This window comes from Bombina bombina, chromosome 3, assembly GCF_027579735.1.
Source record: "Bombina bombina isolate aBomBom1 chromosome 3, aBomBom1.pri, whole genome shotgun sequence".
Classification (NCBI taxonomy): Eukaryota; Metazoa; Chordata; class Amphibia; order Anura; family Bombinatoridae; genus Bombina; species Bombina bombina.
Genome location: NC_069501.1, coordinates 560,029,738 through 560,046,328, shown reverse-complemented (window position 1 = coordinate 560,046,328; position 16,591 = coordinate 560,029,738). Strand labels below are relative to the sequence as shown.

The 16,591-nt window shown below is 35.7% G+C and overlaps 1 protein-coding gene across 5 annotated transcripts in view; it reads left to right on the top strand.

The window, feature by feature from the left end:
- The first annotated feature begins 1,998 nt into the window (after nucleotides 1–1,998).
- Nucleotides 1,999–16,591, top strand: part of EPB41 (erythrocyte membrane protein band 4.1) — a 392,405-nt gene continuing 377,812 nt past the window's right edge. For 2 of the 5 annotated variants that reach the window (XM_053707089.1, XM_053707088.1), the window contains exon 1: nucleotides 13,531–13,940. Coding sequence is in view for 1 of the 5 variants with exons in the window: in XM_053707087.1 (XP_053563062.1) it covers nucleotides 2,369–2,378 (10 nt within the window). In the remaining 4 variants the exon portion in view is untranslated. Of the gene's footprint in view, nucleotides 2,379–13,527; nucleotides 13,941–16,591 lie in introns of those variants that run through there. The other 3 variants (XM_053707087.1, XM_053707084.1, XM_053707090.1) reach the window with 3 other exon arrangements.

Below are 16,591 nucleotides of genomic sequence, written 5' to 3'. Positions count from 1 at the left end.
TGTGAATTTACCATTCTACGGCAGCATTGTTTGCACATATGTATAACATTGCTGTAAATATTGTTGCTAAAACTGCTTCTCTTGAGCTCACCTAGGATTACTCTTTAACAAAGAAAACAAAGAGAACTAAGCAAAACTGATAACAGCGGTACATTGGAAAGTTGATTAAATTAAATGCTGTATCCAATCCATGTGTTTACTTTTGCCTTTACTGTTCCTTTAAGAACACGCATTCCATAAGACAATTTCAATGTTGAGCAGAAAGGAACACCCAAATTGTGTCTTTCATGGTTCAGATAGAGCAAACAATGTTAAAAAAAAAAACCTTTAAAAATGTATTCCTGTTAACAAATTTGCTTCATTATCTTTTGTATCTTTTATTAAAGAAGCAGCAGTGCACTAATATGAGTTAGCTAAACACAGTAGATGAGCCAAAAACAAGGGATATATGTGGAGCCTCCAATGAGCAGCTAGCTCCCAGTAGTGCACTGCTTCTCTTAAGCATACCTAGGCATGCTCTTTAACAAAGGATAACAGAACAAAGCAAGTTTGATAACAGGAGTAAATAGGAAAGTTCTTTAAAATGACATACTCTTTCTGAATCATGAAGAATTAATTTTTACTTTCCTTTCTTTTTAATGGGAAACTGTACTGGAAAATTGGTTTCCCCTTAATTTGTTTCCAATGACTTGTTATACTAGCTGCAGAGTATTACATGTATCGGAAATCGATCCTTTGTGTTTAGTTTTGTATTTGAATTAGCTGTTTTTGCTCTTTAAACCATAGCCCATTGTTCTTGAGAACATGCCCATATAAAATGGATTGAGCCTGCAGATAGAGCAGACCTTTCTTTCTTTTTTTTCTCTGCCCCCCCCCCCCCATAGGTTATCCATTCCATTGTGTCCTTGTGTATCTACTATGTCACCCCATTTATCTGTTTTTATGCTTTTATGTATTTTCATCCCTACTTTATTCTTCTTGTCAAGAAACCCTACCAAAAAAACAACTTTCATGTGTTTCCCTATAAACCTTTCCTCCTCCCCTTTTTCCCTCAATTGCTAATTTTTGTATCTCTTTTCTCCCACTTTCCTGTAACAACCTTACATTACCTATCATTGAAATGGTCAAACTTGTCCTTAGGTCACCCCAGAAGGCCTGGGTTACAGGATATGTTTGTCTGAGAATAAGTTGCTTAATCAAACTGACTGAGACATTGATTTGTTGATTGATTTGCTAATTTCCACCATTTTTTCTTTCTTTCACCCCTCTGTCTACTATAACTGTTTTACACTTAGACGTGCTTTACCCTCTCCAAAGCTCTTTGCTGTCACTCCATCCTTCTCTCCACTCTTTGACCATACTCGTTTCTCCCACTCATGCCCCCCTCCCTTACTGCTTTGGCCTACTTGTTCTGATTTGATAGACCCTTTTTCTCTTTCACACTTTCCTTTTTCTGAGCTGATTTTTCAAGCGCCTCACACTGTTACTTTTGCTAATGCTTCACTCTACATTTTGTAACTTATTTACCAGTCCTTGATCTTCCTATTCTTTTTGATTCCTATTTCTTCCTCTTTTCTATAAAGTTGTCATATACCTTGTGTTTTTTTTTTATTATCTTTTTTTTATTATTATTTTTAACAGTTTTGGTGAATAATGTGCTTTTTGTTAAAGGGACACTGAACCCAATTTTTTTCTTTCATGATTCAGATAGAGGATGACATTTTAAGCAACATTCTAATTTACTCCTATTATCAAATTGTCTTCATTCTCTTGGTATCTTTATTTGTCCTTGCTGATTGGTGGATAAATTCATCCACCAATAAAAAAAAGTGCTATCCAGAGTTCTGAACCAAGAAAACAAAGCTTAGATGCCTTTTTAAAATAAAGATAGCAAAAGAACAAAGAAAAAATGATAATAGGAGTAAATTAGAAAGTTGCTTAAAATTGCTTGCTCTATCTGAATCACAAAAGATTTGTTTTGGGTTCAGTGTCCCTTTAAGGGTTTATGCATTGCATGCATACCTTTTAATAAGCTGTGGACCACACATAGTGATATGCAAATTGTTGCTTATCACTGGCTTACTAGAATTGCTACACATTTCTGCCCTGTCACTGTTTCTCACACCCTCATTATCTCTCCCAACATTTCCTCAGTTTAGTCTCCATATGCCGTATATCTCTTTGTCTTCTCATTGTTTAATGAGTCATTAAACCCCTTTAAGCTGTCCTGTCGGTCTGTTACTCCTTTTTTATTTTATGTTTCCGTTATCTCTTAATTCCTCACTTGATGGGTTACAGAGAATGGGGCAACAGGAGGGGGCACATTTTGCTCATTATATAAAGTAGAAGCACCCACTTTTTGAAGCACATGTCTACAGGTACAATAAACAACTCTAACTATTGCATATGGTGCCACCAATACTGTCATGTTCAGGGCATTTGTCTGTGAAGCCCATGACTTATTTGACTAATTTGAATGTATAATTTCATTATCTGTTCCTCTGTTCTGTTCTTGTCTATTTTTTATGGCACGTTTGTAATCTTCTTTCTTCCACTTGTATTTATTTGTTGCACAAATGCTCTGTCCATTGTACTATAAAAAAAAAAAAAAAAAGGATTTTGAAGGATAGTGCCATAACTGTGAATACTGGTTACTTTAAAATGCTTAATGCTATTTTATAACTTCATCCATTTTGTTGCAACTGTATATAAGTTCTGAGATATTCTCATTCAGAATTTGAATAGTGATATAATGACCATGTTATTGATTATTTAACAACAGTGTAACTTAAAAAAATATTCTTCTTTCTTTTGAAACAATTCATAATTAATGGGAAACACTCACACACACATATATAATTATATATAGTATTTGCTTATGGGAAGTTTCACCAGGAAACCAAGGACATGCAACCTAAATAATAGCAAAAAAGTAAGTGGTATATTAATAATAAAAAAAATACAGATAAACAACAGAATCAAAACAAATCCATCTTCTTAATGTCCTATTCTGAATTAGATGGAGACATACCTACATAAACCTTTGTATACACATTTTAGACTGCATATGTGTGTGTGTATATATATATATATATATATATATATATATGTATGTATGTATATGTGTGTGTGTATGTGTATATACAGTATATATATATATATATATATATATATATATATATATATATATATATATATATATATATATATATATATATATATATAAAGCTGATATCTAAATTAATACTATTCATATCAGCCAACAGTGCAAATTTTCATTGTTGGTCTCGGGCGCATTGTGTTGAGAGATATGTAAAATTTAGTCGTCTTTACAGGGTAATGTCAGTGCTAGAAACTAATTCAGGAAGACTCATATCCGTTTAAAATCAAATATTAGCAAATACACAATTATAAGTATATAGTTCTAAACATAAATGATGGGTATTTAAGGGGCATAAGACACTAAGCACTGTGAGATTGTAGCTTATTGATAACTGTCATCAAAGGGACACTGAACCCAATTTTTTTTCTTTCGTGATTTAGATAGAGCATGCAATTTTAAGCAACTTTCTCATTTACTCCTATTATCAATTTTTCTTCGTTCACTTACTATCTGTATTTGAAAAAGAAAGCATCTAAGCTTCTTTTTTGGTTCAGAACTCTGGAAACCACGTTTTATTGGTGGATGAATTTATCCACCAATCAGCAAGAACAACCCAGTTTGTTCACCAAAAATGGGCCGGCATCTAAACTTACATTCTTGCATTTCAAATAAAGATACCAAGAGAATGAAGAAAATTTGATAATTGGAGTAAATTAGAAAGTTGCTTAAAATGTCATGCTCTATCTGAATCACAAAAGAAAACATTTGGGTTCAGTGTCCCTTTAACTGTCCTCAGCAAAGAGTAGATAAGAGAAAGTGCCTTTAAACCTTTAGGCAAAACATGCAGGTGCCCATTACTTTATTATTTAGACTAAAACTTTTACTTATTTCTTCAGTATTTAAACAACAATATAATTATTATTTTTTTTTTGCTATTTTCATGCTACACTTTGGGACCTTTATCATTTATGGCAACTGATATGTTAAATTGCCTTTGAGTTGTTACTTATAATTGTTTTTCTTTTTTCAGGTGAACTAAAAGTGAAAATGTAAGTTTTTATAGCACACTAACTATATTTCTTGTTCTTTTTATCTTTTTAACATGATTCTTCATAACCCAACATCTTCTCCTGGATGTGGTGAGTACTTATTCACTGTGTAATAAGCCCAGCTTCACTTCATTCAGAAGAACTAGAAAGCCTGCGCACAGTAATGAAGGCTTTTAAAAGTGTATAATATATACTATACTTATAATTAAAATCATTAAGAGACATTAAACTAAAACATTAATTTTGCTGCTAGACCAAGTTTGCCACAATTAAGGGGATAAGATAAACATACTGCTTTCAAATAGTTTGTTAGGAGTTTTGCAAATCATTAATTGGCCGTTTTAAATGCATTTTTATATAGGTATTTACAATTTAGTACTGTATATTCTATGCATAAAGTAAAAAGTGATCTTTAACAATGAAATTAGTTACGTAATTTTGCACCTCACTTGATGTTTTCAGGTAGTAAAGCGCTATCCTAATCTATATATGTAATTCACAAAGTGTCCTCAAAGTGGCAGTATATGACAGGTATTCTGAATATTCTGATTGGGTAAAATCCGTTTGGTACTAGAACATTCTCCACGTTGTCATCAATATTATTTATGTTGAATGTCATAACAGTAAATGCGTTCTAACCTATGGGCACTCTATAGATATGTATAGACTAGAGGGGTATATGTGTGTCTATTAATTTGTAGTTGAATCGAGCAACAGATGTGAATTCTGTTGGGGGGTATTTTGCAGTTGTAATGGCAGGGAGATGGGTATAGACCCTGGACACGGCACTTTGGTTTCCCTGGCAACCAATTACATCTATTGAGAACACTGAAATTGCCATGTCATCTTTGATTTGGGGAAAACGTATGTTTTCCTTAAATATACGAATTAGCTAAATAAATCACATTGCCTTATACATCATGCTTCTATCTCACTGCACACAATAAATAGAAAAAACTTGTATTTGCTATGTGGTGTTCTTGTGGCTATTGTGAACGTGTATAAGGATAGTCATTGTTTTTTTACATTCGGTTTTCGTTTAACTGCCAGTATATCTGTCTATATACTACTAGTACAGGGCTGAAGCGTACCACGCCCCCCGTGTGACGCACGAGCTGCACCAGCTAATACGCGCTTACTCCACTGTTTACTGGTTGGGGCCGTGGGCGCGAAGTGGTAGTTGCCAGGTGAGTGGTTTCTCGCTACAAATATATAGTGTCACGTGAACGGCGAGAAGCGCGGGAGAATAGAGACGGTTTAGATAGCGATGAATAGAGACGGTGTTGCGACAAATTGGGATTCCGGTATTATTTTGTGTATACAGCCACGAGTATATAAGACTGTATAGGTTGCAGGAAGATGTTCAAAGTACCTAAAAGTCTAGCAGCGCAGCATTGAGAACCACAAATAAATTGAACTCTACAGAAAACGAGGATTTGGATAAATAGAAATAGTAGACTAGGCTTACCATAATTTTGAGACGTGAAACTGGGACCACCTGGTGCGGTGCCAGTGGGGGTGTGGTCAGGAGCATGGTCAAGGGGGGTAGCTTTTATGTGTGTAATGTTTTGTGGATACTCTACCCTTCCTCAGTCAAACAAGTGAATCACACAGTTTAAATAGACCATAACACCACCCCCTAGTGAAAAAGGCACCATTACGTTGTCATGGCAAATAAGTCATTAATCTAAATATCAGATGCTAAATAATGCCAAACATAAAGCATAATTATCACTTTCATAATTATCAATTTCACAATTTAATATCTGCAGTGTAATATGTGTTTTATGTGTCTAATTAAGGAACAGAGCCAAATACTGATAAGGCATAAATACAACATTGAATGAAATTAAAAAAGAAACACGTACCTGCTAAAGCTGTTTAAGTGGCTACTCTATACCATAATGTAGGAAGATTATAGCCAAAATGCTATCCTGCATGAAGTAAAGCAAGATCTAGGCCAAAAATCCTGCCTGTCTGTACTTCCTAGTCATACCCATATGATTCCCCTAAAGGTGTATTACCGGCAATGTCACCAGGGGTCGGGGGGGGGGGTAAATTCTTAGAAAATAAACCAAGTAAATGTAATGTAATGTAAACTTTGAAGGACACGAACGTTAAGCTAAGCAGGGCTGTATGTAACAAAGTGCCAACATCCAACTATGCTGGAGAGCCACAGTCCAGTCATTTTGAATAATGTGTCTGGGTTTCAGGTGGTCTGAAACCCGGAAACATGATTTGAAACCTGGAGGTGGCAACCCTACTGGGACAGAATGAACAACTGGGTGGGACACTGGGACAGCGCCTCCAAACCGGGACAATCCCAGTAAAAGTGGGACTTCTGGTAAGCCAATAGTAGACATTTTCTTAAGATACAAAATAAAGTGTGTGTGTAATGTTAAGCGTCAAATTAGGTTTATTAAAAAAAAAAAACATTGTTAAAACCCTAGCTGGAAATGCATATGTAAAAAATCAAATTATTTAATTACTTTTAAATTGTAGTTTAGGTATTTTTTTACCTTTGAAATGGTACATATAGCTGTCAAAAGTATCCCCAGTATCTGTATCCGATTAGAGTCCACATATATAATTAAAAAAACAGTAGTCTGATGTGTTAAATGCAGTAAGCCTTTTGCAGACAAATCAGAAACAGTTAAAATATTTTTATATGTAAAAGAAAGGAAATGGCAGCACTCCATGAATCAAAGTTAAAACGAGAATCTTTAATGATGCATTTAAACCCGACACTCAATGTTAAATACATGGACAGAGGAGGAGTCCTTACGCGTTTTGTGCCTTGCTGCACTTAATCATAGGGTGACCTCTCATACACTGATTCTGCCTCATATGCTAGCTGCATCCAAACACCAACTTCTCAGTGGTTCCCATGGAAACAGCCACCATATTTGCAAAGAAACAGTTACAAGTTAATTAAAAAGTATAACAATGTCAACATTAAAACAAAAAATATATTTACATATATACTTGAAAAATATATTGACAATTGTAATGTTGTTTAGCCTCAGACAAAATCACAAGCATCTTATATTTAATTGAATGCTAAGTACAACAATGGCAATAGTGTTATATACCCAAGTATATTTATAAAGGTCTTAATACACACCAGACAAGCATGTTGCTATGGGTTCCACATCTATAAGCATTTAAGCAGTATATGAAATATTTAAAGAACTGTTAGCAGTTGAAAATGGCCTCCAAGCTCCTCCCACAGCTTCTTGTCCAGTTAGCTGTTTTCTTGCACATGCACAAATCAACATGTGTGAGTAGGAAAACTTATTTAAGAGTCAATCGTAATTGGAGAAACGTAACATACCAAAATATATACGTAATAGGCAGGGCTGGCTCAAGACATTGTGCTGCCTGGGTCCGAGATCAAAATGGTGCCCCCCCCCCGCTTTATTTACAGCCTGTGCAGGTATTAAGCTTTGGAACATATATTTTTAAAATGTTATTAAGCACTGTTAACTGCAGACACAGCTAAATTATTGATGATAAAAGTACAATCACTAACTTACTTAACACTTAGGCATCTCCTCGCTTGCTATCAGAGTGGCTGCTCACCTCTGCCAACTACCACCCACCCCTCTCAACAGAAGCCCACGCAGGTTGTAACCAGCTGCAGCTTTTTGCCTCACATGGACACCGAAAAGTAACACTGCACCACTGTGTGCCTGGCTTGGGCTGTGGCATGCACTGTCTGCAATAAACTTTTGGGGTTAAAGACAGCCACAGGCCTATAGCGGTGCAGTGCTTTGGTTGGACTGGGTAATCAATTGGTGGGCGGGGCTAAGGCAGCTGCCCCACTACTGAAAGACACTATCACTGTGCACAGCTGGCCTTGCCGGTGTATCGTGATGATGCGGTCAGTCACCAATCTGGAGCCGCTGTCATGCTGCTGCCTCCTGCTGTGTCAAGTTGCGAGTGCTGGATCTCACAGAAGTGCCGCCCCCTGTCGAGTGCCGTCTGGGCCATTGGACCCACTTGGTCCCTGGTAATAGGTGGGTGGACCTTGATAGCCATTTTTTGCTCCTAATAAACAATGAATATTTAAACGTTTCATGTACTTCTTACAAGGTTATAGATGTGGGACCAGTTGCAGTATGCTACTGGGTCTGGACTGTCCCTTTAAAGAAAAAAGATTCCCCAAATTTGCTTAAAAATTATGCCATTATACCCGCATCAAATTGTCTGTGCACAGTTACAGGGAATAGTTCTGCCACATTTGTATAGCCACTACTGTATCAAAAGGACAGTAAACACATTGTGATTAAAAACATTTCTGCAATTTTCCAAAAGATTAACACATCAGCAGAATCTGAACCATATTAGCATAGATTAAAACATTGAATGGTAAACAGTTCCAACAGAATGAATGCACCACTGCTGGCAAGAGAATTACTTTTGCATATTTTTTTTCAACAGATTCAGAAAATATCTTTACCTGTATTGATTGTTTATATCAAAAAACACTTCGCATAAAGTCATTTAGAGCTAAAGTGATCAATTTGTGAACAAACAAGGTTCACATGTGAACCTGTTCGCATTTCATTGCAAATTTTGGGGCACATTTGTTCATATGTAGCATTGCATGAAAGAGCAGGGCTTTTTAGTTACCCTAGTCAAATGATACCGGGGTGATTTTCATCTGTCACCTCTTTGGAAGAGAGGGTTTAAGAAGTGGAAAAATAAGATAACACCCTGCAAACTAGGAAGAGATGTGTGGCAAGGTTAGTCTTGTGTATCGCTGCCATGTGTTCTTTCAGTTTTCAGGACTGGGAAATTCACAATTTTTAATTAAAAGGTTGCAGAAAAATAAAGTATATTGCAAAGTTTATTTACAGTAAAACTTTTATTCCCCCTTTAACTGCAAATGCAGACGATCTCAATGGAAAACCAAACATTTTGTTACAATGGTCACCAAACAAACTTGCAGCGTATACTTTATATAATAACATTCCGATTGTTTTGGATCTCTGACATCTTAGACTGGGAAAGAAGCTCTATCTGTTACTGTTCTGGATCAATGGCCTAAGAAACCATATTTGCAGGAAAGGTTGATAAACTCTCACTCAAAGATTCCCGAAGGTACTCAGGATTAGCAGATTGATATTGTTTTCCATTGGGACTCTTAAGAATGTACAAACAGCTGTAATCTCTGTTTATGCTAGTGAGATTACCATGCTAATCTTATATGTTGTAGAATGAAGAGTAATGTGTGGGGAGGTGCGTAAAATGGAATGTTGGTTTAGATACTCTACATCAGTTAAGTCCAGATTTGAGATGGAATGGATAAGGTTTACATTTCCGAACAAATCTGCAGCATTCACAGTGTTTATTCAACAGATTTGCACTCAACTGGAGTATTATACCACTGAAAATTCTTTTAAATAGTAAAATTCACTGGAACAAGTTTTCATGCAGTTCCTTAAGATGACTACTGTCCAGATTACCCTAGTTTTTAATAACCAAATAGGAAAGTGATTCATAGAAACCAAGGCATTTAAAATATTGTTTGGCAATCAGCATTCAAATTTCTGTAGGCTATGTCGTTTTGCTTATAAGACTTTACAAATATGATTGAGTACTTCATATTATCCCAGTTTGGCAATTCTTGGTTTCCGCTATTTAGGAGTACTTTAAGAGATTGTATCTATGGATATGGAAATATAATGTCTAGATGAACATATCTGTTGAGGATGGTATATATCAGTAGTTTGTTACAGCATATCTAACTTTATCAACCTTGATAAGGTTATAGCTGTATACATGTGTTAGCCTATGTTTACCAACCTTTTAGACTTAACAGATGTTTAAATTAAAGGGACATGAAACCCAACATTTTTCATTCATGATTCAGATAGAGAATACAATTTTAAACAACTTTCCAATTTACTTCTATCATTTAATTTGCTTCTTTCTCTTGATATCCTTTGCTGAAAGGTTTATCTAGACAAGCTCAGTAGCAGCAGAAAACCTAGGTTCTAGCTGTTGATTGGTGGCTGCATATATATATATATATCGATTGTGATTGGCTTACCAATGTGTTCAGTTAGAAACCATTAGTGCATTGCTGCTCCTTCAACAAATGATACAAAGAGAATGAAACAAATGAGATAATAGAAGTAAATTAGAAAGTTGTTTAAAATTATATTCTCTATCTGAATCATGAAAAAAAGGGTTTCATGTCCCTTTAATGATGTGACAGTTGAGGGGTTACTTTTTCATATTTCAATGCTTATGTGGGGTACTAGGACTTAGGACAGAACATACTAAATGCCACCTTGTAGACAGGTGTTTGTAATTCCTGTGGTAATCATTTGTTTCCTAGAGTGGCATCTTACTCCACATTTGAAAGGGGATTATCCCCTCTTTTTATGAGGTTTGTGTATGCTGTTTATAGACAATGGAACTTCTTTGGAACTACTGAACTGCCATAAAGTAATTAGATTAGGTGGATGACTACCAACCTCTAGACATATAAACCCTTCAGAGCAGGGCTCTCCTCGTATTCATTTGCATTCTCAAGTTTAATTTTGATGTACTGTATATTCTTGTGATGATAATCTTTTTCACTGTAGAGTACAATGAGTGTTTATAAATTAATCAAAAACCTGTTCAGCAAGCTTGGCCTGACATCTTAGCTACATCCAGACACATGCTACGCAGAGGAGCAACGCCAACACCAGGAACCACTGGTCCAGAAATAGAACTAGTCATGTTGTTTGCAAGCAAGATTAATTTATCCATATGATTTTGTATAGGATAATCAACCTCAGTAGGATTAAAAGTGTGCTTGGGTTGTCTAGAAATTTGTGTAATCTTACTAAAGATGCAAGGAAGTTTTAGTAAAATGATACATGGCCCTTAATTTATCAACCTACAGGGAGACAAGGTTTCCAAGCTAGGGAACCTGTCAGCCTGTATTTGGGTTGAGTGAACGGTATCATTTGACCACAGTTATAATTGCACATGCAATTGCTTATGCTGCCACACCGCTTTCTCTTGCAGTAACAACTGGGCGAGAGCAGAGCTTCTCTATTTTCATACGCTTTTTACTTTGTGGTTGCAGGTTCGCATGAGCCGGCATTCACTGCTAGAGCTCCAAAACTGCATCTGCAACTTAATGAATAGAGCCCATAGACCCTAACTGCTTATTAAATAAAAATAACACTCAAGTTTGAACCGTTCTTCAGAGATAAGGCTAGAAACAAGGCCCTCTTTAGCCCCAGCATTTATCAATGAATCCACAGTCAAGTTTTAAAATAATCTTTCGAAATTGTTTAGATCATTCAGCGTCACTCCTCGGAGGTAGAACACAAGTTATGAGTAAGCATAATATGTTTTCAGGCTTGGATTTATGGCTTTACTTCGTATTGGGTCTCAAGACTTAGAGATCTTAACTTCCGTGGGGTGATTTATATAATGAGGTAGCAGTCTCTGTAATTGAGCTGAGACAGTGAATAGAAAGCATGTGACAAAGCCATAATTAGCTGTAAAATTGAATTTGGTGGTAGAAGGATCCTGATTCACTTAATCCGGCAATACATTTTTTTTATTCTTCAGGAATAAGTGCAAAAGAACCACAGTGCCATAGTTTGTCTCAGAGTTTAAAGGAACAATGAACCCAAATTTTTTTTTGTAATTCAGATAGAGCATGCAATTTTAAGCAACTTTCTAATTTACTCCTATTATCAATTTTTCTTCGTTCTCTTGCTATCATTATTTGAAAAAGAAAGCATCTAAGCTTTTTTTTGGTTTCAGTACTCTGGACAGCACTTTTTTATTGGTGGATGAATTTATCCACCAATCAGCAAGGACAACCCAGGTTGTTCACCAAAAATGGGCCGGCATCTAAACTTACATTCTTGCATTTCAAATAAAGTTACCAAGAGAATTAAGAAAATTTGATAATAGGAGTAAATTTGAAATTTGCTTAAAATTTCATGATTTCATGCTCAATCTGAATCACGAAATACAATTTTTGGGTACAGTGTCCCTTTAAGATTATCTGGTGTTTGGGGAAAATTACTGAGATGGTGTTCTCAGGTTTCTTGTCTTTTTTGATAAATATTGCTTCATGTTTGGATTCAATAGAACAATATAATTGGGTGCATCCACATTAAAAATTAGATGCTCCTCTTCAACGCAGGTGCATGGGTATTGCAAAAAATGCTTATATCTAAAATTTAAATGCACTCATGCATTTGTTTAGAATAATGTGTCTTTAAAGGGATAGAATGGTCAAAATTGAGATGTGCATTTAAATTTTAAATAGAATAATTTACATACATATAAATACATATGTACACACACACACACACACACACACACACACATACATATATATTTATATATATATACACATATTTAGACATGTATATGTACAGTTTCTCTGTGTTAAAGCCATTTCCCTGCTTTTTTTCTAACACATGAGACCTCATATATTTGAGCCTTTATAACTTTTTTTGTGCAATTTAAAAAAATAATTTTTATTAGATGGTGTTATTATGAGTGTAACTGTACTTTGTAATGTATTTTTGATGTGTTTTGAGAGGCTTTTTTGTTTCGTGAAACAGTTAACCAGAGCTCTGAGGTTGCGCTAACCCAGCGCGAGCTAACTTCAATTGCACTCATTCGTTCGAGTTCACTTTCAACTTGTAATACGAGCATATACCCAACGTGTGCAAACACACGCAATAAACCCCTTTATCGCTTGATTGCAACTGTTGAGTGTGCCACTCGTAATCTAGCCCCCAATGGGTTATACACATTTTGAGTAAAAGAAACAGGTTGCTTATTCCAGAAAGAGATCTGTTATAATTCATTAAAAACCTATTCAAAAGTGTCTAATTATGGCTGACAGCATAAATGTTCCACCAAAATATTTATTTTTTCAGTCACATACATTTGCCTTTGCTAGTAACTTTTGACTTTCTTGTCTGTATTTCCTTTGCTGGAAGACTCTTTACATAATTACAGTTTTGTTTATTTCCAAAATTTGTATGAGATTTCCCTCTAAACCTAGACTTAGCATCTCTTTGTACATTTTCGTCTATTACTATTCCCCCCTACCCTTTGCTTTGTTGAATACGTAATGTATTTAATTTTTTTTTTATCTTCAGGAGGCATCAGCTGTTTTTATTATTTTTCCCTGAGATGAAGCAGAGATGGAGAGAGAGGCAGGTTTCTGTGTCTTTCTCTGACACTTTGCATCCTTTCATCTGTCTCTCCAATCCTCTGCATGGCATGGCTTTGTGTCTTCCAGCCCGCTGTGTTTTTCTTCTCCCCTTTCCTCCCCCTTTCACCTCTCTAGGGATTGCAGGTTACAGCTGAGCCTCTACTTCAAAATAAGTAAATGCTCCTCTAACCATGGTAAACAAAGCCTTTTCTACTACCTCCTCCCCCACTCTGATACGCCCCCTACCCCATCATAACACTGCTTCTCGTGGTAGAGCTGCTTCCTTTTGTACTCCTGCAATATATACCCACCGTATGGTAAATAAGCATCATCACAATAGAATGCAGGGGAGGGGTAAGGAGATGTGAATAAACAGCGTGCAGACCCCAGAGTGGCAGTGTGGGATGGTTTTCTAGCCATCCACGCGGGCTCAGGGATAAGTAAATCACCCCCCTCCCGCCAGCTTTTCTGGTGGCATAAAGAAATCTGGATAGGTGGAGAGGAGACGTTGGTAGAGATATGATAACCTTTTAATTCACCAAGAAACGGGCACAGAAGGTTTATGTTGTTGATACTGCGTAGATACAAGGTTTGTTTTTTTATGTTCTTTTTTATCATCAGATTTCAGATTTTCAGGGGTTTATTTCCATAATTGTTTCAATAACAAAAGATTTAAGTTATTTTTTTTTCATTATAAGCAAATATAGATCTTCTATTACATATTAATGTTGTAGCACCGTTTGTTTAACTGAACATCAATTTACTTTGCATATTATTATATGAAACATAATCTGGTACCAAGCTTAAGCGTGCATTTGTGTTTTTTTATTACAATGTGTTTTCAAATCTCAAGACCTAGTTTTTACGTATGTAGTCTAAAATTTGTATGTTTACATAGGTATGTTTCCGTCTAATTCAGAATAAGACATTAAGAAGATAGATTTGTTTTGATTCTGTTGTTTATCTGTATTTGTTTCTACCCCCCCCCCCCCCCCATTAATGTATAACTGACTTATTTTGCTAGTATTTAGGTTGCATAGTCTCAGTTTCCTGGTGAAACTTCCAAAAAGCAGATTATATAATATATTTTATATATATATATATATATATATATATATATATAAACACACACACTACACACAGTGTGTGTAGTAATAGTAGTAATAATACTAGCAAATGTAAGACTTGCTTTTCAAATGTTGAATAGCCAAATGCAAGTTTGAATTCCCTACTTGTTGAGAGCTTGAGCAAATAACACTGTTTTGTGATGTTTGGTGCAGTGTAAAACTGTAGTATATATATATATATAAAATCATTTTTGTAGTGTCTACTGCCTGCCTTTTAAATATTAATAAGCAGTTGTTTAAGGGCCAAAAACTAGCCATGTCAGTGTTCTCAAACAAAAGCTGTTGCCCTTTGAAGGAGAATTATTGAGCGAGATCCTTGGCCTCAGAGACATTTCCAAAACAATGCTTTCCATTGAGCCATGTGCTGGCTTTAGGGACTGTTTGTAAGTGGGGGCTTGTGTATGCAAACTGACACTTCCAGTGTTTTTATGTTATGTTATTTTAGTAGCATGAGTGTACACCATGCTATTCAAAGTGAGGGAATAAGAGGAAGAATGAAAGTAATAGTCTATACCATCTAGTTGTAATTATCTCCCTACATTGCGTCTAAAATCATAATAAATGTATGCAATTTGTTAAAATGTGAGGATACTCTGACCATTATGGTGTTGTATTTGTATACAACATTGCAAAAGAAAGTTGGAGAAGATTACACAATATACACAATTACACAAATAAGTAAATATTACACAATTTGGCAGATTTTAGTCTTTTAAATGTTCGAATAGATTGCTAATTAAGATAAGTTCCAATAGTGAAGAAGTGTTGGAGATGCTTCAAAAGTGATTTCAGCAGGATATAGTGAGCAATTGGATAAAGGGATGGAAATATAGCAGAGTAAAATGACGTGCAATAAATGTAACTTGGGGTGGTAGTGTGTTTGTTAAATAATCAACACTGAGAAAAAGATTCATGTTGGGGAAATTTGCTATGAGAGGGGTGTAGTTCAATAATAACTATATTTGAAATGTTTCCCTTTATCTAATATGAAGTCATCCAAGAGGAGATTCCATGGCATTTCTTAACACAAGAAATAAGGCGAAAGGTCTGGGGTCAGAGGAAATATTTATGTCCCATTAGATTAGATTAGATATGTTATTGAAATAATGTCAGAAGAATAGATATGGCTTAAGCAGATGGGCTTATAATTTTTTAAAAGGTGTGTCTTTTTGTGTCTTGCAGAGCTGTTAAAATGTGTGCTTTATATTTGACCAAAATCAGCAAATACAGGAACATAATAATATTAGTTATAGGCACATACAATGCTGACTGATTTTGTTTTTATCATGAATTGTTTTAAAAAATAAGTTACAATTATAAAGAATAGTAATACTTTTAAAAATTAGAAAAATCTTTCGTATGTACCTTTGCTGTTTTCTATGCAAGGTTAAACATACAGAATGTGGCCAAAAGTATGTGATCACCCCTACTAATTATGAAGTTCAGATGTTTCGTCCAATCCCATTGCTAATTGTTGCATCATATCCAGTTCATAGCCATGAAATCTACATAGACAACCATTGGCAGTACAATGATTCATACTGAAGAGCTCAGTGACTTTAAACATGGCACTGTCATAGGATCCCACTTTTGCTTCAAGTTAGTTTGTGACATAGGAGCAACATCAGTCCACCTTTTGAAGTGGTAGACCACACAAACTTATAGAGTTGGACTGCCAAGTGCTGAAGCATTTTCACGCTTTGGCTGGAGTTGTGTAAAGCATTCAGCCACTGGACTTTGGAGCAATGGAAACATGTTCTCTGCAGTAATGAATGACTTTTCACTATCTAGTATTCTGAAGGAATAAAATCTGGATGTGGCAGATGCCAGGAGATTGCTACCTACCGTGTAAAGTTTGGTGAAAGAGGGATAATGGTCTGGGGATGTTTTTCAGGGTTTTGGCTAGGCCCATTGGTTCAAATGAAGGGGCATCTTAACGCTACAGGATAAAAAGACAAAGCAAAGACAGAAACAGTTTGACGATTTTAGTGTGGAGGAACTCGAGTGGCCTCCACAGATCCTAGACCACCACCCCACTGAACACTGGAACCCTTAACCCCATTGGAATGCAGACTACCAACATCAGTGCCTAACTTCACAAATGCTCATTTGG